This window comes from Cydia amplana, chromosome 16, assembly GCF_948474715.1.
Source record: "Cydia amplana chromosome 16, ilCydAmpl1.1, whole genome shotgun sequence".
NCBI lineage: Eukaryota > Metazoa > Arthropoda > Insecta > Lepidoptera > Tortricidae > Cydia > Cydia amplana.
This window is the reverse complement of record NC_086084.1, coordinates 11285789-11312122: the sequence shown is the minus strand read 5'-3', so window position 1 is coordinate 11312122 and position 26334 is coordinate 11285789. Positions and strand designations below refer to the sequence as shown.

General features: G+C 35.2%; 1 protein-coding gene and 1 long non-coding RNA gene across 2 annotated transcripts in view; one reads left to right on the top strand and one right to left on the bottom strand.

Annotated features, from left to right (window-relative positions):
• Positions 1-503: 503 nt before the first annotated feature.
• Positions 504-26334, top strand: part of LOC134655005 (uncharacterized) — a 175315-nt gene continuing 149484 nt past the window's right edge. The window contains exon 1 of the mRNA XM_063510460.1: positions 504-582. Within this exon, the coding sequence (XP_063366530.1) occupies positions 551-582 (32 nt within the window). The 5' untranslated portion in view covers positions 504-550. The remainder of the gene's footprint in view (positions 583-26334) is intronic.
• LOC134655135 (uncharacterized) lies at positions 9589-10896 on the bottom strand. Its single transcript, XR_010097412.1, has 3 exons — positions 10798-10896; positions 10315-10357; positions 9589-9737 (listed from the first exon to the last, which is right to left on the bottom strand). It is a non-coding gene; the product is annotated as an uncharacterized LOC134655135 (long non-coding RNA).

Genomic DNA, 26334 nt, shown 5'->3' with positions numbered 1-26334 from the left:
TACTCATAAAATTTTGCTATAGTTTTCATAGATGTCCTGTTTTTCCCGTTAGAAGTGTACCCGTGTCTTTGCTTGAGAATTTGTTTAGAGCTACCGGTCTAATATTGAAGTAAAACGTACTTCAAAACTTACTAAGAATAACTGCTTAAAGTGCTTAAGTTTAAACCAAGGCTAATATAATTTCTTAGTACAGTTTACAATGCTTTTATGTTTTTTTTCCGTATGCTTTTTTAGGCAACGTTAAGTCTACTAATCATTGTTTGCTGATTTTTTTATTTTGCAAAGTTCTGTCTAATCCAAAAAAAGCGGCCAAGTGCGAGTCGGACTCGCCCATGAAGGGTTCCGTATTTAGGCGATTTATGACGTATTAAAAAAAAACTACTAGCTAGATCTCGTTCAAACCAATTTTCGGTGGAAGTTTACATGGTAATGTACATCATATATTTTTTTAGTTTTATCATTCTCTTATTTTAGAAGTTAGGGGGGGGGGGGACACACATTTTACCACTTTGGAAGTGTCTCTCGCGCAAACTATTCAGTTTAGAAAAAAATGATATTAGAAACCTCAATATCATTTTTGAAGTCCTATCCATAGATACCCCACACGTATGGGTTTGATGAAAAAAAAAATTTTGAGTTTCAGTTCGAAGTATGGGGAACCCCAAAATTTATTGTTTTTTTTTCTATTTTTGTGTGAAAATCTTAATGCGGTTCACAGAATACATCTTCTTACCAAGTTTCAACAGTATAGTTCTTATAGTTTCGGAGAAAAGTGGCTGTGACATACGGACGGACAGACAGACGGACAGACAGACAGACATGACGAATCTATAAGGGTTCCGTTTTGTGCCATTTGGCTACGGAACCCTAAAAAGTATCTCCCTATTTGGCCTCGAAGTTAAATACAATAAACCCATAGGTACTTGTACAAATATGTACCAAACAAATGTACTGGTATTGTTTGTATAGTTATTAAATTTCTTATACCTAATAGACAGCGTCATGGCAGTGTCCTTGGACGTATTGTTTTTTCCACCGTTATTATTAGGGTTCCGTACCTCAAAAGGAAAAAATGGAACCCTTTTAGGATCACTCGAGCGTCTGTCTGACTGTCACAGCCTATTTTCTCTGAAACTACTGGACCAATTACAATTACATAAGTTGAAATTTAGCATACACACATGTAATATTCGTGCCCAAAGACTGACATGTAGCGTAAAGAGCTAAGGGCGAGCAGTATTAGGTACGTGCTTGCACTTCCTATACGAATCCCTTACCTACTGGAAATGATTACGATATAGCCTTTAAGGATTAAAACATATGTTCTGCACAGGGACCGGAACCGGTTACCTTAACCGGGGTTTTTCATAGGGTTATTTTAGAAGTGGTTATAAAAACCCCTACCATAACGGTAACCGTCTGATAAGGTAACACTTTGATTCGGTAACCGTATCAGATCGAGTTAACCCCTGTTACCGGTAACCGAAATAAAAACCCCGTCTATGCTGTTACCTCATAATAAGGTTTTGAACCAGTTCAAACGATTGTAAACTTTACGCAGACTTAAATTCAACTTATTATTGAATAACCGTGGTTGGCATGGGCGGTCTATGAAGCCTCCAGCACAAACAAGTTTTTTTGCCGGTAACTTCGCTTATTGACAATTCAAACAATATTGCACTTTGAGTCCTTAAGCTAAAATTGAAAACAAGTGAGCAATTACAGTATTATTTTTAGAGCGACAGCCGCGGCGCAGCGCGGCCATTCCTTTGTTTATCTTTATACCTGTGTGTTCCTATTGTTTTTGTCAATTCTAGTTTAGAAATTTTTAGAAAAGGGGTTGCAAGTAAACAACTACCTATCCTAGTAATATCTGCTATTATTTAGATATATTTTATGCTACTTAGATAATTATTTTTATTTTCGGGTTCACACTTGATATGTACCTACAGATTAAAGACTGATTTAAAGAAAAATTTTCACCTAACTAGTAATTTTACTGGTACCTAGTTAGGTATAATTTATCTTAAGTGATTTAAAAAAAACACTTTGTGATAAAGATACATGCGCTAGCGGATTGTGGTAGATATTTTACCATTGTTAACAAATGACATATGTACTAGTTATTATGAGCTTATTTTATAATAAGCAATTAAAGTCTATTTTTTTATTCGGTAGACTAAAATGACATTTCATAGTATGAAATGAAATGACACATGATGTTCATACTACGAAATGTCATTTTAGTCTACCGAATAAAAAATAGACTTTAGTTTAAAATGTTTTCAGATGCGGTGAGTTGTATGAGCTAAGTCGTAATTTACCTTGTACCGCTTAATGCAGCGATCAGAAAATATATATCTATAGCAGTTATAAACTTATTTTAATACTACAAATCTTTCATTAATACCAGGGGGCTCAGCACGGTTCCATTTTTATCGACTATCACTATGCCCGTCACTTTCGCACTTACATACTTGTTAGAACGTGACAGGTATGGTGATAAACGATAAAAATGCGACCGTGCTACTAGGGCAGAATTCATTATACATATTCATTGGGTATCTATAACATTGGTAGGTGAAATAGTTTTGATTAAATTAAATAGATACATAATTACATACATACTTAGTAAGCAGTGTTGGGCATTCAAGAATAAAATCATTATTTAAATAAGAATTCCTAAGGATAAAATAATGTTGATTTTATTCCCGTCAAAATTATTCAAATAATTTTGATCGGAAATAATTCGTATGTGAAAAAATTGAATAAGAATAATCTCATTCTTAATCAAATAAATATAATCATGATTTTATATTCTAAATAATATTCCTGGATAACATGTAGTATGGGTGCCGTATAGGCGTTACGTATAGATAGAAGTAAATTAGACAAGAAACTATTATGTTTCTTGACTAATTTATACCTGATTTTATGCAATAAAATCTTACAAATTTAATTTACTGCCGCATAGTCTTGGTATTGGACGATACCCGTATTTATTTTAATGTGATAACTAAATCATCAGGTACAATTCAGCTGCTCTGAATGGATGGTGGATAGCGAAACTCTTCAATGGCTGTGCCTAAATTAATGTAAAAAATAAAAATCGGCCAAGTGCGAGTCTGACTCGCGCAGGAAGGGTTCCGCACCATTACGCAAAAACCAGCAAATAAATCACGTTTGTTGTATGGGAGCCCCACTTAGATATTTATTATATGCTGTTTTTAGTATTTGTTGTAATAGCAGCAACAGAAATTAATTATTTGTGAAAATTTCAACTGCCTAGCTATCACGGTTCATGAGATACAGCCTGGTGGCAGACAGACGGATAGAGGAGTCTTAGTAATAGGGTCCCGTTTATACCCTTTGGGTACGGAACCCTGAAAAAAGATGTTTTTAAAGGTAGGATAAGGAATGGCTTGATATGGTGTATTCCTATTTCTCCCCGCCGGGCACAGATGGGAATAGGCGCTTCATTTAAATCATTCCCATATGTCCCCGCCTCATGTATCGCGGCGATCACGTTGGGCAGGAACAAATGGGGAAAATACTCATGATTTTTTTCTGTTTTCGAATTATGTTTATAATTCGTTTTTTATTAGCATTAGAAAGAACTTGAAAGAAGGTAAGCGATTTTGACATGTCTTTTAATTGAAAAACACTTTTTAAAAACCATAACTATTACTTATGAAAGCAGAAGACTATAAAAGATCGTATTAGATTCATAATTGTTACATATTTACCGTAACTTATTTTTAAAATGTGCTTTTCAATTAAAAGAGACATCAAGATTGTTTACCTTATTTCTAATGCTAAAAAAAACGAACTATAGTATGTGGTTTCAGTATCCGAGTTACTACCAAGACTTATGGTGTTTTTAAAAGCTCTTCTGATATTTAAAATTTGCATTTATTATTTAGACGGAAATTAACAGGTATATCGTTTGACACAACGCTTGCCGCACGTGTTTAGCAAATGCTGACAAAGAATTCACCACGCCACGACTTAATCCTATTGTTATTGCCAATGAGTAATAAATGACGGTCTCAAGTGCAAACACGCCTGTAACTTTCTGCAAATCTATTTAATTATAGTGATAAGCGTAGGACTCTTTTCTTACCTGCAGTAATTTACTATCTCATTCACTTTCCGTAGGTGTGAAAGAGATAGCATACGTAAGACCTCAAGGCTGGTAGGAATAATAAACAAAATACATACTTAATACGCAAAGAAATATACGTTGAACCATCATAATTATAATTTCGCAGTTTACTTTCTATGTAGCTTCATTATAAAATTATCATCACCGTTTCGAAGGCATTGAAAAGAGGGGTGAAATTCATTTTACTATCTATATACATTGTACTACATATAATATGACGTATAATATGACCAAATAAATGCCATTTAACCTTGTTACCACTAACTCATGTATCTACAATTACATCAATTAGTCATGACACGGCAGAGTACTGATAACAATACTGTAGTGTAGTACAATAATAAGGCTTTATTGGTGTCACTATGACTCTCACAGCATTCTGCTTAATCCTAAATATCCTAATACAATAGAAAATACCACGACCTTTAAACATTCGGTGCACTTGCGTTGTAGCGCGTGCCAGCGGAGCGCAGCGTTTCGATTTAAATACGCATGTTGCTTCGCCTGTGTAGGTATATTTATTATCTTCATGTTATTAGGTACTAGGAAGTGCAAATAATTGACTTCATACATGAAAGATATTTTGCAGATTTTGTTATAGATATAGATAGTCACCTTCAACAACACGAGAGTAATCTAGAGCAGAGTTGGGCAAAAAATAACTTGAATAAGAATAAGAATAAAAACAGAAATTTCATTCTTATTCCAATCGATTTGAATAAGAATAATTCTTGCACTCGTTATTTTAGAATAAATAGAAAGTGAATAAATCATGACACTTTTATTTTAAATGAAAAAGACAAAACGGAATATTTATTCCAGATGTAGGATTATACTAAATAACGTTTTATTCAATTAGAATGCGGGGCAATGCGGCCAGCCTTCTGGGTACCCTACCGAGTGACCACGACCTAGGCCAAATTTTTTATTTATAAGTTTTTATTTTTTAAGTGTCATTAAGTTTTTCACAAATAAAATAAATTATATTATCTGTGTAAGAATGTTATTCTGAATTAATTTAACTTTTGTAGTTACATACTACTACTTTTAATTTTGTAAGTTTCTAAAATAAATAAAACAAATAAAATAGATAAAACAAATAAAATAAATGAAATAAATAAATAAAAACAAATAAATTATATTATTTACATCTATTTTATTAGTATTGCATTTTAGTTTTTATATAATATTATAAGTATTAGTTTAATTTTTAAGTAGGTTTACTTTAATTTTAGTTTAGGTTTTAAATTTTTAATTCATAGATTTCATAGTTAGTTGTAATGTTTTTTTATTATTACCTTTTAAGTTAAATAAATGAACTTTATCCTAATAAAATAAATAAGATAAACAAAATAAATAAAATATATAAAATAAACAAAATAAATAAAGTAAATAAAGTAAATAAAGTAAATAAAGTAAATAAAGTAAATAAAGTAAATAAAGTAAATAAAGTAAATAAAGTAAATAAAGTAAATAAAGTAAATAAAGTAAATAAAGTAAATAAAGTAAATAAAGTAAATAAAGTAAATAAAGTAAATAAAGTAAATAAAGTAAATAAAGTAAATAAAGTAAATAAAGTAAATAAAGTAAATAAAGTAAATAAAGTAAATAAAGTAAATAAAGTAAATAAAGTAAATAAAGTAAATAAAGTAAATAAAGTAAATAAAGTAAATAAAGTAAATAAAGTAAATAAAGTAAATAAAGTAAATAAAGTAAATAAAGTAAATCAAATACATAAAATAAAAAATAAAAAAAAATAAACAAAATAAATAAAATAATCAAAATAAATTATATAAATAAAATTAACAAAATTAATGACAAATAAAATAAATGAAATAAGTAAAATAAACAAAATAAAAAAATAGACAAAATAAGTAAAATAAACAAAAACATTAAAATAAGCAAAATTAAAAAAAAATACAAAAATAACAAAATAAACTATTAGTTCTATTAATAAATTAACTTTTTCTTTTAGTAGGTATTTGACTGACGGCACATCACTAAATACGAATGTAGCAAAGCAATAAGCAACCGATAATAAAGGTTACCATAACTGAATAAAAACCGGTTAAAAACCCCTAACAAAACCCTAACGCGATGGGGTTTTGAGATTAACTCGGTTAAAGGTTAAGGTTACCGTTTCAATAAGCTTACCGTTACAATCAGGTAACAGTATGATAGGGTTACCGAATGATACGGTAACCGAATTGATTGGGTTACCGAATGGATAGGATTAAGCGTAAAGAGGGGTTTTCCGGTCCTTGCTCACGCACCGTGATAGCTAGACAGTTGAAATTTTCACAGATGATGTACATATTTCTGTTGCCGCTATAACAACAAATACTAAAAACAGAATAAAATAAAAATTTAAGTGGGGCTCCCATACAACAAACGTGATTTTTGACCGAAGTTAAGCAACGTCGGGCGGGGTCAGTACTTGGATGGGTGACCGTTTTTTTGCTTGTTATTTTTGCTTGTTTTGCTCTATTTTTTGTTGATGGTGCGGAACCCTCCGTGCGCGATTCCGACTCGCACTTGGCCGGTTTTTTTTTTATACTTACTATCCTTATTAGTTGGCTAGTTTTGTGTGTATACAATCGAAACTATATTATACTAGGTAAGTGACATGGCCAAGTGACAAAGGAATAGATACCTACACAAGAGTCGTCAATTAAAGTAGAGTTAGACCAAGCTAAGTTAACAGCGATTTTGATAGAGTCTGTGCGGAGAAGAGTGGAAAGGAATGTATGGGGCCCAATACATTCCACGACTCTTCTCTTTCCGAACAGACTCTAGTCCAGACGGTGCAAGTGTTATATAATTTCATAGAAATTGGTCTAACTATAGTGGAAATATTGTGGGCGTAGTTTTGATGTCTGGGACTCTTCATGTGCTCTTTCTTTGGTAGGTAGTAACTTCTGTTTAACGATGAAAAACTGTTTGGTGCAACCGACCCTTAACGCATTCACTGCCAGGGGGCGTGGCCTAGGAACAAACTTGTATGACGGTCGACGCACATGTGCGTCGGTGGCAGTGAATGTGTTAATGTGTTTGCCTAACCGCGCGTTTTAATAGGTACTGTAGCAAATTTATTTAGGAAAAAATAAATGAATACATATTGTACAAGATTGCCACGTTTTATTCGGAAAGTATAAATAATACTTTATAATTTACAGTTCAAAATAAATAAGTAAACACCTTGTCCACACAAAATCATAGATAGTATAAAAAAGTGCCACCGAAGTCAGCTAAGTCTTTCTTGTTCCCTACTTTATAATTAACAGTTTAAAATAAATAAGTAGACACCTTGCCCACACAAAATCATAGATAGTATAAAAAAATAAGTGCCACCGAAATCTGCTAAGTCCTTCTTGTTCCCTACTTTATAATTAACAGTTTAAAATAAATAAGTAGATACCTTGCCCACACAAAATCATAGATAGTATAAAAAAGGTAACTGCCACTGAAATCAGCTAAGTTTCAGAGTCAGGTAATTTTTAAGATGTAGTGTGACACCGAAAACAATCTTATGAACTAAAAGGCTATCTACCTGGCTAAGTCTTTCTTGTTCCCTAATGGTACCAGTAAGGAACAGGCTGCGAGCAATAAGAATGTAACAATAATTTAATTTTTATAAAATACACACAGGAAACTGTTGAATGGTATAGCGTTCGCTTTAAATTGTAAATTTTGTTGAATTCATTAAAAGGATGGACACTTCCCCAGTGTTGGGCGTAATTAATTACTTGTGTAATTTAATTACTAATTGAATTACATGTAATTCAATTTTTTGTAATTTAATTACATGGAAATTTGATTACATGTAATTTAATTTCCTGTGTAATCTGTAATTGCGATTACATTAATTCGTAATTTAATTATTCGATTACTTTTCGTTAACCTTTATATTCATTTGCAAAGATGAACAAATTTACTTGGAGTAATTATAAAGAACAAGCAACGGTTGCACTCCGGGAGTGCCGATAGAAGTAAAAACCCATTGCAATTGCGTTTTCCCAATTGCAAAAAGGATATTCAATGAACGTTTAAAAATTGCGTTAATGATATAGGCAGAATTGACACCAACTTCATTTGGAAGATAAAATGAATCTGGTGTCGGTTGTCAAACCAGACGTCGTCGGGAATTAAGTCAAAAAGAAAAAAAAAAGGTTTCTACCAAAGCGTATCGCTGCAGTACCTACTAGCTTCTGCCTTCGACTTCGTCTGCGTGGAATTATGGCGATGAATAATAAAAGCTAGGTACCCGAAGTCCTTCTCCGGGCCTCAAATTATCTCCATACTAAATTTAATCTAAAGTGGGAGAATTACTGCAATGTTTTGCCGCCAGAGTGCAGCACTAGCGCCTTTAGTAAACCATAGAGTAACTTAATTATACATACTGTACCTAAAACTGTTTTTAGACAAGTTTTCACAGACAATCAAATATGACATTGATACATCAAGGCGGTTTGTTTACAAAGGGCCTACCGGGAAACGCGAAATCGAAACTCGGCTATCTGCCTCTTTATCGCTCAAATATGCAAGAGTGATAGAGTGGATAGATAACAAAATTTCGACTCTCTCGTTTGCGGTAGACCCTTAGATTGTTACTTATTGTGGGAGTGGCGCGAGTTTCGAAGATAGGTCGGTAACATACAGACAGATAGTTAATTTAATTTTAGTTGGGATTTAAATACTATTAGAAGTGTTAGATCATTTGCTGCAACTAGAGTTATTCGTTTCCTAATTACGTACTTATTATTTATATTGAGTTTCTAGGAATTCTGAGTTAGACGAGAATAAAGTAGAGTCAGACGAATAATTTTATTGGTGCTAACCCGAAGATCATCGCTAGATCACGACTTCCACACTTTGTTAGTTACGGCACGTTATGTAGGTATATGGTAATCACTGAACTAGTTCTAAGCAACAACACAACATAATAGTTTACCAACATAAAAGTTTCTGTTTGACCCAATGGTTGACTGGTAGAGAATGCCATAAGGCATTAAATACGCCATTTGTACAATTTAATATTGTGCGATAAAGTTTAAATAAATTATAAATATGTATGTACTTACTTAAATTTTAATATTATAAATTACACTTATATCTTTTTAAATGTCAAACATCTATGAAATTATGGCGTTTCAATTAACACTTGCACAGTCTTCATTGAGGGATTTAAATAAAAATTAAGTTTTTTAACATCGTAAATTTTATTGATAGTTCTTATAAGTCGATCGATATCACTATTTTTAATCATACAGTATACACAATTCCACACACAAGAAAGTTTAATGATGATGTCCATATCCGCCATCGTAATGGTCGTGGTGGTCGTGGCCATCAAAACTGCCGTGGCCACCGTGGCTACCGTGGCTACCGTGGCTACCGTGGCTACCGTGGCTACCTTCAAAATCTCCATGACCTCCGTGGCCATGACTATCGTGGCCGTAGCTTCCATGGCCGCCTCCGAAATCGTCGTTTCCTCTGTGGCCGTGGCCATCGTGATGGCCATCGTCGTGACCGCCATTACTGTGACTTCCGTGGCCATCGAAGCTACCGCCACCTGTAAAAACATACGAGGATGATGAGAAATTGATAATTACAATTACTAATGTAAATTATTAGAGGTTCTCAAAAATAAAACTTTGAGTGCTAGCTCGCTGCAATGATAAAAAATTAGGTACATATGTATAGGACCAAATTTACTACTTGTTTCGTTTGAATTCTGTACTTCTAATTGTGTGGAGCCTAAGTCACTAAGTAAGACTCCCAAGGGTTTAGCCCACGGGATGCTAGTTAAAACTGCAGTGAGATAAAGAGAATCAGTGAGAAGATCTTACCGAACCCTCCGGCTACGGCGCCGCTTCCGTGACCGCCTGCGTTACCTAAATAAATAAAGCAATGATACATTTTAAACTTTTTGCGTTTGGAACACATATTAAATAATAATTCATAGTGAACCACAATTTTACACGGGATCTAAGTTCGTGTGGTAGGTGGTTTGGGTTTGTTGGGTCTACTCCTAACTTTTTTATAGACTTTTATGGGATAGTTAGTAACTTACATTAAATATCTCTGTTTTGACATTTTGCTGGGGTATCATACCTAGTCATGTAAGTATTTGTATTTAAGTCACTCACCAGGGTAAGCTAGGGCCGCAGCCACCAATGTCGCCATAATTACCTGTGCAGAAAATTTTGATAAATTAATGTAACCTATATTTAAATATAATTCCAATTTTTTTTTAATGTTGATACGACATATAAATTGTATTTTGTAAAACAAAGGTTTAGGTATACAATATTAGAGGTTACTCATAAATTTGTTTTAATCATGAAATATGGTGGAAAGTTTAATGATGATGTCCATATCCGCCATCGTAAATTAGTGTTGCGATTCAATGGGGAAATGCTGCCAGCATCCTCGGTACCATTCCACAGGAGCCAATTTTAGAATAAGACGTTTAGTTTTATAGGATTTTTAATTATATTATTATTTAGTTATTAAGTTTAGTTATATGGTTTATTTCTATGTAGGTATCAAAACAGTTTTTTTTACCTACATAGAAATAAAACTTAATAAATTTTAAAATTTTATTTCGTAAATAAACAACGTGAACTCACCAAAAACTTGACCATTTTTATGAGGTATTGACAGTGTCTAATCTTGTTCAGAACTATGCGATTTTAATTTCCACCGTGGCTTAAATACCATCGAAAACGATTCACTTAACCTCAAAAAAACACCCAATAACATTAATAACGTTCGGTAGTTTGTTGACGCCTTTATCAAAACGAGAAGTTTTAGACTCTATTCTGTGCCTTTTTTTATTAACCCCTACTGGTTATGGTAAACTGACTAATAAAATAGTTCTGTGTGTTATACAAAAAGCCAAAAAGTATAGCTTTTAGAATGTCATGTTCTTGTTATTGTTCATTTCTGTTTTTTTCTAATTTTAAATTTTTGATAGTTAAACGATTTGTTTTACAGGGTAGCTGTGAGTGATTCCAAAAGTGGAATCACGAGCGTTGCGAGGTTTTCAAGGCACGATAGGCACGTAAAGAGCTAGGTAATTACCGCACTAGTACTGTAAAATATTCCCATTACAACTTTCAGAGCTATTTTAAACGGCTCTCTAATGTAGCAAACAAAACGATTTTTTAAATATTTACTTAAAATGTGTTACTGATTTAGGATTCGTTAAATATTTTCTTATACACAGTACACACAAAAAGATTTAATTATGAGAATGTCTATATATGTCGTCATCGTGGTCGTGGTGTTCGGGGCTCCCAAATCTGCCAGGGCCTAAGCTGCTACCCCTTTCATCTCCGTGGCCGTCATGTCCCTGGCTCTGGCCATCGTAGTGGCCATCGTGACTCTGGCTCTGGCCATCGTAGTGGCCATCGTGGTGGCCATCGGAATGACCGCCATGGCCGCCTGTAAACATATATGAGCTAGATGTTAACTTATTCGTCCGGAAATAGGGTCACGTGTAGGTATAGTTAGTATCTATAGTATAGGTGGGTATATGTAATATACTCTAGTAATAAGCTATTGATGAGACAGTGAGTAGGTTGTTATAATACTTATAATGTTGTAAGTGTTCTTATTGGTAACAAAAGTCAAATCCTGCCCTAGTAGCACGGTCGCATTTTTATCGTTTATCACCATGCCTGTCACGTTCTAACAAGTATGTACGTGCGAAAGTGACGGGCATAGTGATAGTCGATAAAAATGGAACCGTGCTGAGCCCCCGGCCTATAGAAGGTAAGGTACCTATAAACCGAACAAAAAAACTGGAGGCAAGCTTGCCGAACTATATATATATATACCAAAGTAGGTATGATATGTACCTACCGAATGTAGGTACCTATTGAAAGTTGTAAAACTAACACTTAGGTTTTAAAGACGAAATTTTTTGCATAAATCATGTTTTAGAACCAGGACAATTTTATTATACTTAAGTTTCGAGTCCAAATATTTAATATATGTATAAAACTTTATAATTGCATTGCATATTCGTAGCAGGAGTAAAAGAGATGGATGATCTCAGTCGACATTGTGGTTTGCGAACACTAAGAAAAGGTCTCACCGGGCTCTCCGTGGTCGGCATTCGCGTGGCCGACGTTCACAACATGACCGCTACTCGCATGACCGCTGCCCCCATGACCACCGCCTCCACCGACCCTGAATTCTGTATCAAATAAAAAAATGTAATAATCAAGAGCTTCTTAGGAATCAATCGAGATCTACTTGAAAAGACACGTCAACGCAGGTAGGGTGCAAGCAGTTCTATCGTAACATTCGTAACTGATGTTTTGCTTATTTTATTGTCGTAGAAGATTTAAAGAAGGTATCAATCAGTATTCACATATTATACTGACCTCAGTCAGTATTCCATATCTCAATATGGAATAATAATAACTCAGTGAGTAGTAATGGTGCCACTGCCAACGAACTGTTACTACCTTACGTATTGTTAAACCGCTATGTCTTTTTGAAATAAAATATGAAATGACACTGTCAATGGTAGGTGCAGATAAATGAAGATACTTATTTTACGTATGATGAAGTTTTAAAACTTTGAATAAAACATCAAATTAAAATATATAATTAGCGACGTGACATACATACTTACGGACGGACAGAGTTGCACCATAAGGTTCCATCAACCATCTTTTTGGTACGGAACCTTAAGTAAAACGGCACATTATTTATTAAGAATAGCGCTGCTGAAATATGTGTGTAGTGACTGTTTATTGTCATTGGCGTCATTGTAATTATCTACTAGAGCCTTTGCGAGCTGCCTGGGGACCCCCTTGGTCACGCCATTTTGAAAAAAAAACAGTCTCTCTTTTGCCTCATCCCTGGCTTCTTCCCATTTACTTGGGGTCGTCGGCCCAAGCGCGTTTCTGACTTATAAATACGAGAATGGTTTCTCCTATACAATACAACCTAAATAAATAAATAATTTGAGGTATCGTTTTGTTCGTCCTCTTGACCGCGGCGGCACGTGATTGGTCAAATTCATTATAGTTGACTACAGCGTTTGCTTATGAATATTATAGTTGAGTCAGTAGCCTATAGAGAAAAGTATGCGATTTCAGTTTGGTATGGTATAAGGTAAGCAGATATTTTTGAAGAAGTCACCGTTCTGTAGTAGAATTTAGTAGATATTAGAGTCACTCACCAGGGTACGCTAGGGCCGCAGACACTAACGTCGCCATAATTATCTACAAGTGCAGAACAATATACGTGAATCATAGATTATTGTTAAATATTGAGAAAAACATAATAATAACAACACTCACCAAAACCTTAACCATTATGCTATGAGGTATTATCGATGTCTGATTCTGTTTGAAACTATCCGATTTTATTTTACATCGTGGCTTAAATACCGTTGAAAATGATTCATCTGAATTTGGACAAAAAACATACCAGTAAAATAACAGTAGGTACTGTAGGTAATAGGTACTGGCACTTATTAACGTCCATTATTGACGCGTTTAGGTTTAGCTGTGGGGGTTTCCTACAGACTACAGAGGTTCGACGTGTTGCCTCCCTGTCACACTTACGTACGAATTGTGCGATAGTCAACACGTCGAATGTGGTTCGCGGTAGGCCCTCTGATCGAGACACCGGACACCGCATTATGAAGCATTTACAAAGAGCTCGAGGTCACATAGGTTTACACACTTGTAAAATTCTGCAATTCGAGCAGCACAACTGAGTTGTATTATTACACCATGTTATTATAACAGCTGGGGTCTGCTCGGAAGCCTGGGATAGCCGGGGGTCTGCTCGGAAGCCTGGGACAGCCGCGGACCAAGCACAGACACTGAAGCGCCGCAAGTATACGTTCTTAACGAACGAATACGATTTGCGGCGCTTGCAGTGAAAACATTGGGCCCTTGGTCGACCGACACCAAGAAAATTATGAAGGAAGTGCCGGCTCGATTGGTAGGCGTCTCGGGCGACCCAAGAGCGGCCTCGTTCTTTGCTCATAGGCTAGGCCTGGCGATTCAAAGGGGGAATGTCGCCAGCATTTTGGGGAGTTTCCCGGAAGCGGGTGAGTTGGGGGAGGTATTTTACATTTAGTTATGTTTTAGTTTAAGTAGTAGTAGTTAGTTTTAAGTGCTTTAAACCGTGTTATATATTTTCTTATGTAACACATGTTTAAGTTCTAAATAAATCTTATCCCATCAAAAACATTACATGTAAAAAGGTGCAAGTCTCGCAACGCTTTTACTACAAAAAAGTTTTGAGATGTAGTCGCGCTCGACTTGGCGGCCGGGCAGATAACAGCCTAGGTATAAAAAGCTTCATTTATGTAAATATTCTTAATTTACACGACTACTGGTCGTAATTGTTGGCACAACAGGGCGCCTAGCCAAAATGACAATCGTTTGCAGAAAACGAAACGTAACGCTATTGTCTCTCTATCACTCTTCCATATTATTAGTGATTTAGTTAGACACAATTGCGTTTTGTTTCGTTTCTCTGCGAACGATTGTCATCTTGACTAGACGTGACTAGGCTCACAGAAATAAACGGTCGCACTTTCATACAAAATTTGTATGAGAGCGCTAGCTTATAATTATGTGTGATGATCTCGATTGCTTTATGTTCTCCGTCTAGTAGTTGAGGTGGTCTGTGGAGTGTCCCGCAAAACAATAAGTTCATTGACTCTGTCTGAGATTTTTGTTTTGATTAACCCCCACTGGTTATGGTAATTAACTGATCAAACTAGTCTGGCGTTGTTGCTATCACAAATATAAAAAATATGGTGCAAACTGCAAGTAATTTTTATCAGCCCATTAATAATCAGCTAGAAAAGAAAAATAACGGCTGATCGGGCTGATACACTTGAAGATTTCGATTCGATTCGAATTTATTAACAATTTAAAATAGATTAAAATAGACTGTTTACATAATTACCTACCTTCAAAGTTCAAACCTATTTCAAACGGCTCCTAAAGTAAAGTAAAGTTAAAGTTATTCTTACAGTTGTTGAGGCACCTGAATGGAGGGATTAAAATAAAAAGTATTTTAATTACCAAAATTTTATTGCTGGTACGCCGGGTACATAACTAAACGTCGATCGACATCACTATTTTGAAACATATATACAATTCCACAAACAAGAAAGTTTAATAATGATGTCCATATCCGCTATCGTCATGATCGTCCTTGTCGTGGCCACCAAAACTGCCTTGGCTTCCGTGGCTATCTTCAGAACCTCCATGATCTCCGTGGCCGTGACTATCGTGGGCGTCGTTTCCGTGGCCGCTTTCGTGGCCGTGTCCTCCTTCGTGGCCATGGCCGCCTTCGTGACCGCCATTACCATAACTTCCGTGGCCATCGGAGCTACCGCCAGCTGTAAAAACATACGAAGATGATGAGAAATTGTCAGTTACTATGGTTACCAGTAAAGTAAGGTACTGGAGTTCGTCTAAGGGTTTTTAACTGACTCTGCACAGACTTGGCATAAGCGACAAAGTGTGTACATGTACAACACCATCATCAACCAGACTTAACTTCTACTAGATCAAATCCTTGACAGTGGCTAGTTTAGAGCCGGAAACCGCTACCGACTTTCAGTATATGGCACAGACCGTTGTTGGGCACGGTAGAGCGCGGCGCGCTCTTTCTTTCTTCCGTGGGCACGGTATTGGGTCTCCAAAACTGCCGGGAGACAGCGGAATGACGTCATCATAATGACTCCCACCTCGTTGTAAATACTGCATATTGCACCCAAACTATGTATTTTACATACACGTGTAGGGTATCAAATGAAAGCATATTAAATAAACTACTTCGTTCGTATACTGTGACTATAGACCGACTAAGTAGGACCCGCCTCCGAGCATTCTCACTGCGCCGCATGGTCACGCTTACGCCCGCGCACGCGTTGTCCAAGTCTTTAAATAAATACCTAACACACAGGTATACAGTCATATGTATTTTAGTCACTAAGTAGAATGTATTCTTACTAATTAGGTCACTGGGTGTTGGTGCTCGGAGGCGCGGTCCTTCTTTAGGGAGCTCGGGAGTCGCTTGCGAGAGAGGGGACTTGATCCCCGCTCCGGGTCATTCCTGGTGCAAAGGTTATTGCGATTCAACGCGGAAACGCAGCGTGTTGGGTACTTTTGCGCTTGGAATGACTCGGGGTGGGTTATTTGATTAGTTACCTAGTATTAGTACCTAGCTATTAGTTTTATGTTATAAGTGTCTTGTGTTAAATGTAGTAGTTTTTAAGGTTTTTTTTTATTATTGTATTTTTTGACATGTGTGGAATATGACTGTATTTAGATTTGTTTAACTGTATTATAAATATTAGGTTACCTATAACAATGTATTCAAATCACTCACCAGGGTAAGCCAGAGCCGCAGCCACTAACGTCGCCATAATTATCTGTGCAGAAAATGTTGTATAAAAAAATGTATCTTTTCTTTTTTGTTGGCTGTTGCATGTACGATATTTCAAGAGAATAAGAACCAGTGGCGGGTGTAGGATTTTGGTTTGGGAGGGGCCGGAATTACGAGGGGGGATCAATTTTCATGGAGGGAATCAAATGCTTTTTGGGGGCTTGAGCTGACAAGAACCTCGACAGAATTAGTAATTAGTAACGGTTTATTAACTTTATTATGTTAATTATGTTTAGGTATACCTAACTTTGGCAGTAGATGTAAGTAAGAAAACTATTTAATTATTTAGATACGTTTGAATATGTTTTTTGTATTACCAACCAAAAACTATAAACTAAATCAATTTGAGTATAATTCTATTACTAAACCTATCACCTATGTATTTTATGCAACCGTTGTTTAAGAGGGGTCAAAAAAGGCGAGTGGCGTGAGTAACAATTTGAGGCGAAGCCGAAAATTGTTAATAAAGACGCCACGAGTATTTTTTGACTTAGTTAAACAACGTTGCATACAATACTTTTTCTACGACCAAGCACCAAGCACTTTGAAAAAAAAATGTAAATTTAGCAAATATTTTTCGCATTTTGCTCATTTTGTCTCACTCAGTGAGCAAAATGCGATTTTTCTCACTGTTTTTAAGTAGCAAAGTACCCTTGTTCGAGCTGCTGAGGTGAAAACTTAATTGTTGTTATATCTTAAGAAAACATGAGTGAATAGGTAAGTGATGAAGAAGTAATACATTTTTTGGGTTCTCTAATATGTTCTCACTGCTGAGGTGAAAAGTTTTGTGAACTACACGAGATCAAAGTTATTTACATCTCGTTCGTTTTTGAGTCCCTTACTACGCTCAAGATTCTAAATTAGATTCACGAGCGTAGCTCGTGAACCTATTATAGAATCTTTCGCTTGCACGGGACTCTAAATAAGCATTCGAAGAAATATCAAACTTTGATCTCTTGTTGTACAATAGTTATTTGTACAACAAGTGATCAAAGTTTGATATTTCTTCGAGTGCTTATTTTGAGTCCCGTGCAAGCGAAAGATTCTATAATAGATTCACGAGCGTAGCGAGTGAATCTAATTTAGAATCTTGAGCGTAGTAAGGGACTCAAAAGCGCACGAGATGTAAATAACTTTGATCTCGTGTAGTACACAACATTTTTCACCTCAGCGCAGTGAGAACATACCTATTAGACAACTTGAAAAATGTAATCCTTCTTCATCACTTAATACCTGCACTCATGTTTTCTTAAGATATACAATTAAGTTTAATTACCGCAATGGAACACAAAAACAAAACGTAATAATAAATTCCAGTAAAATAATATAGAAATAACAAACATTAAATTTCAATCGACAACTTTTTTTTGTAAAAAAAATCTTTGTAAGATACGGTCCGAATTGTCAACTATGGTAGAAATTCTTAAAAGTAAAATAATTAATTTTGCGTGATGATCTGTGTATTTTTTGAGTTCGTTATTTTAATTGTACAATAAAATACCTAAAATATAGTATTTTATCAGTTTTTATCAAATCTTAAACTTTATTATTATTTATTAATTATTAAGAATTCATACTCGTACGTGGTTTGGAACGATGCGGTCTGAAGTTTTTCGGGGGTCTATTATAAACCGTGAATATACTGTTGAATGTCGTTTTAACTTTTTTTTGTCTGTTTCTTTTTGCTAACAGTGTGAAAGGGACAGAGATAATAGAACCCAAGTATTTCGAACTTTTATTAGACCCCGCATGTTGAAATGACATTTGACTATAAAGGTCACTTGAATGTCATTTTGTCTCACTCAGTGAGCAAAATCGCATTTTGCTCACTGTTTTTAAGAATCAAAGTACCCTTGTTCGAGCTGCTGAGGTGAAAATAACTATTATTCATTCAACAAAAATAATACTTTAAACAAGTGGAATCAATAGGACATACCTATATGTAGGTAAACAAACCAAACCCGGCCACCGCGCCCCGCGCCCCACGGCCGGTTGGTCAGCGACACCTTGTAACTCATGAGGCCCTGGTACTTGCTCTTAGATAAATTACAATTTTGGATAGTTTTTTTTCTCGATTTTGGCCACAGTAGCCTATGGAGACTAACAAGCAACGCTAAGCGGTGTTCGTAGTCTATGGATCTTGCTATATTACGGGTGTCACATGCGCGTTTCTGACTTCTGAAGCAATTTTATTGCTTCTACTATAGAACCTACTTAATGAATATTTTGTAAATTGGCAGCAATGCACTTAGTACTCAACTGTCAGATGACAATTAATAAAATTAGGTTGGCAACAATGTATTTCATACAATATTTTTTAAGTGGTGATTACACGAAGTATCGTAAAAGTACCAAAAAGATACTGCGTGTATGACTTGTCTTGACAACTATAACATAGGGTTTTAAAGGTGTGTGTACGACCTTTTAAATGACAAATAAAGGTACGGGAGTAGAAAAAATATATTATCAAAATAAAGATTATACATTTTAATGTTGAAATCTACAAATAACGGTGGTCCAGAGCCATTAAATATAAATTTTACTAATTTTAACTAATTTATAGTATAACCGAGGATTATAAAATATAAAAATGTGGAGTTTTTTATAATCCTCGCCACCATGTCACAGGGGTCAATTTTAGAATTAGATTTTTAGTTTTATACGATTTTTAATGAAGTTAATCATAAGATTTATAACTTATTTGTGTAGTTTAGATTATATAAGTACCTATGTTTATTTGTATCTATAATGTCAGGTACAGTTAAATATCAACTCACCAAAAACTTGACCATTTTTGTGAGGTATTGACTGTGCCTAATCTTGTTTGGAACTATGCAATTTTAATTTCCACCCTGGCTTAAATACCATCAAAAACGCTTCATCTTAACCTCAAAAATTTTCCAATAAAGCTTTAGGTGGACGGGTTCCCTGATAAAACGAGAAGTACATAGTTAGTTCTATCTGTGTCTTTTGTTTTGATTAAGGGGGGGCATAAAGTCAGGAAATTTGAAAGGAACAAAAGATAGGAATAAAATTCTAGCTGTTTAGCTGACTTACCTACATGTTTTATAAGACTCTTTGTTCTAAATAAATTAATAATAAAAAAAAAGATAGGTACCTACGGCGCGCCGTGTGAAACTTGGCAATAGGGTCATGCGTTTAAGATTTTGCTAGTCAAATCCCTTGGCTGTATCACTAGCTATTTTATACTAAAATCATACTTCTATCGTATGCAGGGTAACGATATACAATTTAAGAGAAATGAAAATTAGACATCATGATTTCGTGATTTTTTTTCTATCGAGCAAAATTTGACCTTTTACGGTTTTACTTAGAGTCTGCCCTCGCAAATATAATCTGTTTCCGAGTGAAGTTTTTCATGGCATATGCCTTTGATTTACGTGTAAAAATTCAATATAAAACTGTAATTTTAGTCCCCTCTTAACCCCTACTGGTTATGGTAATTAATTGACTAATCAATAAACTGGTTCTGTGTTGTTGCTATTACAAAAAACCAAAAAATATTAGCGGCGTTTTCCACTAAAGGGGGTACCTACCGCAGAACATAGACTAGGAATCGTCTAGACGGAGTTTAGAGCAATTATTTCATGAAACCGATGCTGCCAAAAATACTGGGGTGCGGGGGACGAGGTGAGCGAGTCCCGTGCCGTGATTGGTCCGTTCTAAAACACGGACGTCACACAAAGACACTTTGACTCGAAAATGGAGTAAAACTACCGTATATTTACTATGCTCAGTCTGGAGGATGTCTTGTCTGTGCCGCAGAACCACTCAACGATAGGTATTGTATATTGTGTCGTTAGGGTATGCGCTGTGTCAGGTTATGTGTAGGTTATATTTATAAGAATTGTTTTTGAATTGGCAATTTGCCACCCAAAATGAACACCTTCCGAAGTCTCCTCCGGATGAGCGGCACCTCTTATTTTCTCCATTCTACTTTCCACAGGTAATTTTTAAATGTTTGTCGAATGTTGAACTATTTAAATACAAGTAACTACCTACTTGCACTAGCACACCTCATTGTCATTATTTAAATTCGAGCCACCAGCCATTATATAGTATTCCGAATGTTAAAATAACGTAAACAAAAAAAATAAACGCGTTAAGTATTGGCCAATGATATTATAGGTTATTTCATAGATACAAAATGTTATTTATAGTTACATATGGCCCTATTTTCCCGCACTAGTGCGTAAAATAGCACTTTTCCCTCCTCCCTACGGTCATGTTTTAATTTATCGCCACTCGTTTCGAATTTCCTCTTTTCCGCACTTGTATCGTAAATAACTATTCTCGTTGGCCGAAAATGAGTGATTTACAATTAGGGTTTATTATTTATATACCTAAGTTTAAAATCCTGTTCGGACCTATGTCAGATATCAGATGCACACTTAATGAAAATCGTCTTGTGGAAGATTATGGTTTCCTTATATTATTATGAATATTTATATCTGCTATAAACGCAACTAAGTTATTATTTTATGACAACATTATTAATCTATGTACTTATTTCCTAGATGTTTAGTAGATTTCCAAGTAAGTGGTGCTATTTACTGGAGTATACAGTGTGTGGCCTACAACACGGGCGAAAAATTAAAACGTAGATTCTACTCCTCAAACTAGACAATGTTTGTTCAGCGACTTTTAAAAATAACTTGTGGTTTGTATTTTAAAACACTTTAAAATTTATTCGAACACGCAATGTATTACGAAATTGATTATGCCTGTACGGTGACAAAACTGACGGGCAATCATTGACATTATGTCAATTAGACGGAATTTAAAGTACATTGAAAATATTATTTAGTTTGTTTGAAAAGGGGACAATTTTAAGACTACATAATAATTTCAAAAAGCTGTTGAACAAAAGTTTTATTGTTTGAGGAGTAGAATCTACGTTTTATTTATTCGCCCGTGTTTAGGCCACACACTGTATATACGAGTAGGTATGACGTCAGAATTTTAAATAGGAGGTTCTAGATTCCAGCCCGCGCTTGGCTCGGAATATCGTTTGATATTTTTATTACCTATGTACCTACTTAATAAACAATAATAAACAATAAACAATAATTTTATTCATAATAAAAGTTTAGCAGGCACGTTACAGTGAATCCTGCACTAGGCATGGGTTCATGGTCATCACGAGTTACCAGAAAAAAAAATACTAAACATAAGAATAGGAATTATTCGTTTTTGAAAGAAGCACAAGCACATAATAAATAATAGTACTAGGTACAGAAGACTCGCTCTCTAACAAAACGCGTCTGTTACGATCAGCACAGATATAGCCGCTAGGTGGCGACAGCGCCACGCGCGGCTTATGGCTTTCCCCAAAATTGGGGCCGAACGGATGTGCTTTTAGCTACCTGTAGCAAAGCGAGGAAAATTTTATTACATATATGCAAGGAAAATAAAGGTGTGCCTGAAATCCGCATCCGCATTCTATAGGATCGATAGGATCGAACGCCTTATGGTTATTACGAATTACGAGTACCTAAAGACTATTTTTTTATTCGGTAGACTTAAATGACATTTCATAGTATGAACAAAAAATGTCATTTCATACTATGAAATGTCATTTTAGTCTACCGAATAAAAAAATAAACTTTACATGTTGATGATGAATGTTAAACCAGACGATGAATCGATCCGATGTTTTTAAATTTTATTCGTGAACGGTTTTTTCTGCTCTATCACTACATAGTATAAAACAAAGTCGCTTCCCGTTGTCTGTCTGTCTCTAATGCTTAGATCTTTAAAACTAGGCAACTGATTTTGATGCGGTTTTTAATAGATAGAGTGATTCAAGAGGAAGGTTTATGTATAATTTGTTAACCCGTACGAAGTCGGGGCGGGTCGCTAGTATTCATATGTATATGCAGCATAGTCGAGGATAATTTTATTATATGAATAAACTGCTAGCCCTTAGGGCACTTTACCTTAACAAATCGGCAATACACTACAACTATGGCATGTTCATAATTACTACTTAGTGATCATAATCCGGTTGTGTAAATTAAATTACTGAACCTGCCATTTTATAATGGCCCAATTAATGTTGCGGAATTTTGTTGTTGCTGCGTTTTTAATTGTACCTATATTGTTTATAGTTTTTTATATTTAATCTACTTAACCTATTACTTATAGTAGCGTTAAATCTGTATTTATTTACAGTATGTAGGTACAGCAATAGGTAGTCAGCTGCAGAGAGAGGTGACCCCCCGTGCAAACAAACTTCTTCCCAGTCGAATGCTCACCGCGATCCTGTGCCGCCCCGTTATAGGCGGAGGTGGCACTCGTTGGGTTTTTAGACGGTAGTAGGATCCTCGTCCTTAGTCCGTCATACCCGTCTTGCTCCCCTCGAGGCGGGATGCGTAATGGCATTTTCCCAACGTAAAGAAAGGAGGGTCACCTCTCTCTGCAGCTTACTGATTCAACGGAACATTTTCATAAATAATTATGGTTTAAGTGACGATCATTAGAATCTACATCGCACCCGTGCGAAGCCGGGGCGGGTTGCATAAACTAAAATATCTGGGAGACCGAGCTTTGATTGGAAAAAATTATAAAAACTCTAAAATGCACGTTTTCCCAGAAATAAGACCTAGCTAGATCTATTTCTCTCTCCCGAAAACCCCTAAATAGCAAATTTCATCGAAAGCGTTAGAGCCGTTTCCGAGATCCCCGAAATACATATATAAATAAATATACAAGAATTGCTAGTATAAAGGTGTTAGATAGATAGATATATAGGTACGAGTAACAAATAAAACAACAATGAAAATCTTAAGCAATAATTTATTCACAACACATCCTTGGAATAAAACAAAGGTACTTAACCTAAAATCACTGAATTAGCAAACTAGATTACATCCTATGCTGATTTTTCAACCCTTTGAAAACCCAAGTCATCAGACATCACATTATATCTTATCTTTTATAGCTCTCTCTCTCTTTCTTCAGCATTATTATTCCCATCTGATTGTGGGGTATGCTTTTCTGGTCATTTCTCCACTTCGCGCGATCGGACGTGTCGTCTTCTGAAACGTCGCAGGCCCTCATGTTTTTTGCTATGGTATCTGCCCATCTCATATTATCTTTTATTGCTCTACTTTTTCTCTATCCATGTGTAATGTATCGTTTTCATAAACTCCTAGTATTCACGAATATCAATGTAACACCCAACTCACAAACAACAAGTAACTTTACGGCTCAGTTTGACACTGACATATTCATTATCGTGTGTGTAACCTACTGCCTCGTGCTCGCATATTAGTGCGAGCGAGATGTATAAAAAGTAAGCTAAGTAGACGTTAGCGAAGAGTTTAATTGTCACTGCTAAGGCAGTCGTGGGAAGGCTACTTTTGAAGAAAACTGAAAGTTACAACATGTGAATAAAAAATCAATACCAGCCAGCCTATTATGGATAGCTTTATCCATCTTTATCCACGTGATAAAATAACTGTCACTGTTTAACACCGTGGGAAAGAAAGTGACGGACACCGTTTTATCACGCTGTCACGTAGACAAGAACGACCATCATATCCGTACAGATATTTAAAGTATGAATGTCACTTTAGGCACAGATTATATAATATCTGTAGGTTTCAAAGGGTTAAATTAAGCCCTCAGTCACGAATGCTGATTGTAGCCATTTCTTCGGACAGCATTCTCTTTAGGGTAGTTATAATAAGGATAATAGGTTCCTGTCTTCCTATTATACACTAAATATGGCGGAGGCCCATTGTACTTATTATTGTTTTTTCCATACCCGTAGTCTACACTTGAACCCGGCCATTGACGTCGGTACGAACTCCTTTTAGATTTCTTGGAGTGTTTAAATAACTTTTGTAAGAGTTGGAGATTGTAGTCCTTCTCGTTGAGTGGTCGATGGGCTTTTTTGGTGGTTAGTGAGTTTTTAGAGTCACTTTTGTAGGCCGCTGTCAGGCGAAGAAGAGCGATTACTAATAGAATCTGTAAAAAAAATTGAGTTACTATCTAGCTCTATATTTTCGGTGGCAGAAGGGTAATTTTGCTAATTTAAACAGGTCTAGCCTCGAAGCTGCACTGTTAAAATAAATATATATTTTAATTCTGCAATTGCATCCGCGGTGGGTAGGTACCTAAACCTTTTAAATACATATAAGGTCAAAATCATGTCAAATCTCAGGGTAATTTTCAAATGGAAATCGGGGAAAGTCAACTGTTAAAGTCGTTGTTTAAATAATGTCAATATAAAACCTACGTATTAATCGAATTATGCTAATGAAACAAATATTATACCTTTAACAAAAACCGCTTAAATCGCACCATAGTTTCACTATTTTAAATGTCGTCTTTGAAAAGAGACAAAATCAGGTAAAAACAGAGATGTACCGAGAGCCACTGAAACAGCTTTGAACTTGACTTTCACATTTATACTGCTTTACCTTTTCACTGACCTACTTAGTCAGCAGAACATAGAATCTGTAGGGACGTCTAATTTGTAGAAATTATATATTCAAAAGTCAGGTACAAAACCGACTTCCTAAGCTTTCAACTAAGGTATATCCCGAAATGTACCTTAGTTGAAGCATTGAGATCACTTAAACAGCATAGCATTAACGCCATGGAATTTACATACTTATTTGGCAATATTGACAAGCACATAACTGACATAACACAGATGCAGAGGTCATGCTATTATCATCTTTATTGTTTATTTTCAAATGTGATAAGTTTCATATAATCATATGAAACTTATCACGTGACGTGAGTCAAATTAAGCACTGATATTAAAAATGTAAACAATACATTTGATCCGATTCCCCGTAATTTATAAGATAACAGAGGAAATAAAAATTCTACTGCGAAGTATTTACGATGCTATTTGTTATTTAATAACTTTACCCGATTATTTTTATTTTCCTTTTGATCATATTTTTTTAGGGTTCCGTACCCAAAGGGTAAAAACGGGACCCTATTACTAAGACTCCGCTGTCCATCCGTCCGTCCGTCCGTCCGTCCGTCCGTCCGTCCGTCTGTCACCAGGCTGTATCTCACGAACCGTGATAGCTAGACAGTTGAAATTTTCACAGATGATGTATTTCTGTTGCCGCTATAACAACAAATACTAAAAACAGAATAAAATAAAGATTTAAGTGGGGCTCCTATACAACAAACGTGATTTTTGACTGAAGTTAAGCAACGTCGGGCGGGGTCAGTACTTGGATGGGTGACCAAATATCAAATATCAAATATCAACATTTATTCAGCAAATAGGCCACAAGGGCACTTTTACACGTCAATATGGAATTTACATACAGCAAAAAAAAACACATCAATAATTATAAAATACAACTAAGCCGTAAATATCAAATCAAACTAACATAGAGATGTATAAAGCCTCTAAATGTCGAATTACAAAAAACGCAATAACAATAGTATTGAAAAAAAAACACAAAGATACAAAAACTATAATCTAAAATTATTTAGAGATGTAAATGTCTCTAAGTGTCATCATAACTAAAAGATTACAATATATAGTAGTTAATCAAATTATCCTTAGAGATGTATAGGGTCTCCAAGAGTCAAAATCCTGTATACCTAATTAAAACATTCATTAAATTAAAGAAAATAATAGTAAAAATAAAATAGCATACGAGAACCGAATGAGGTGTGTCCATGTAATTATACTCAAAAATAAAGTTACTAAATATAATAGC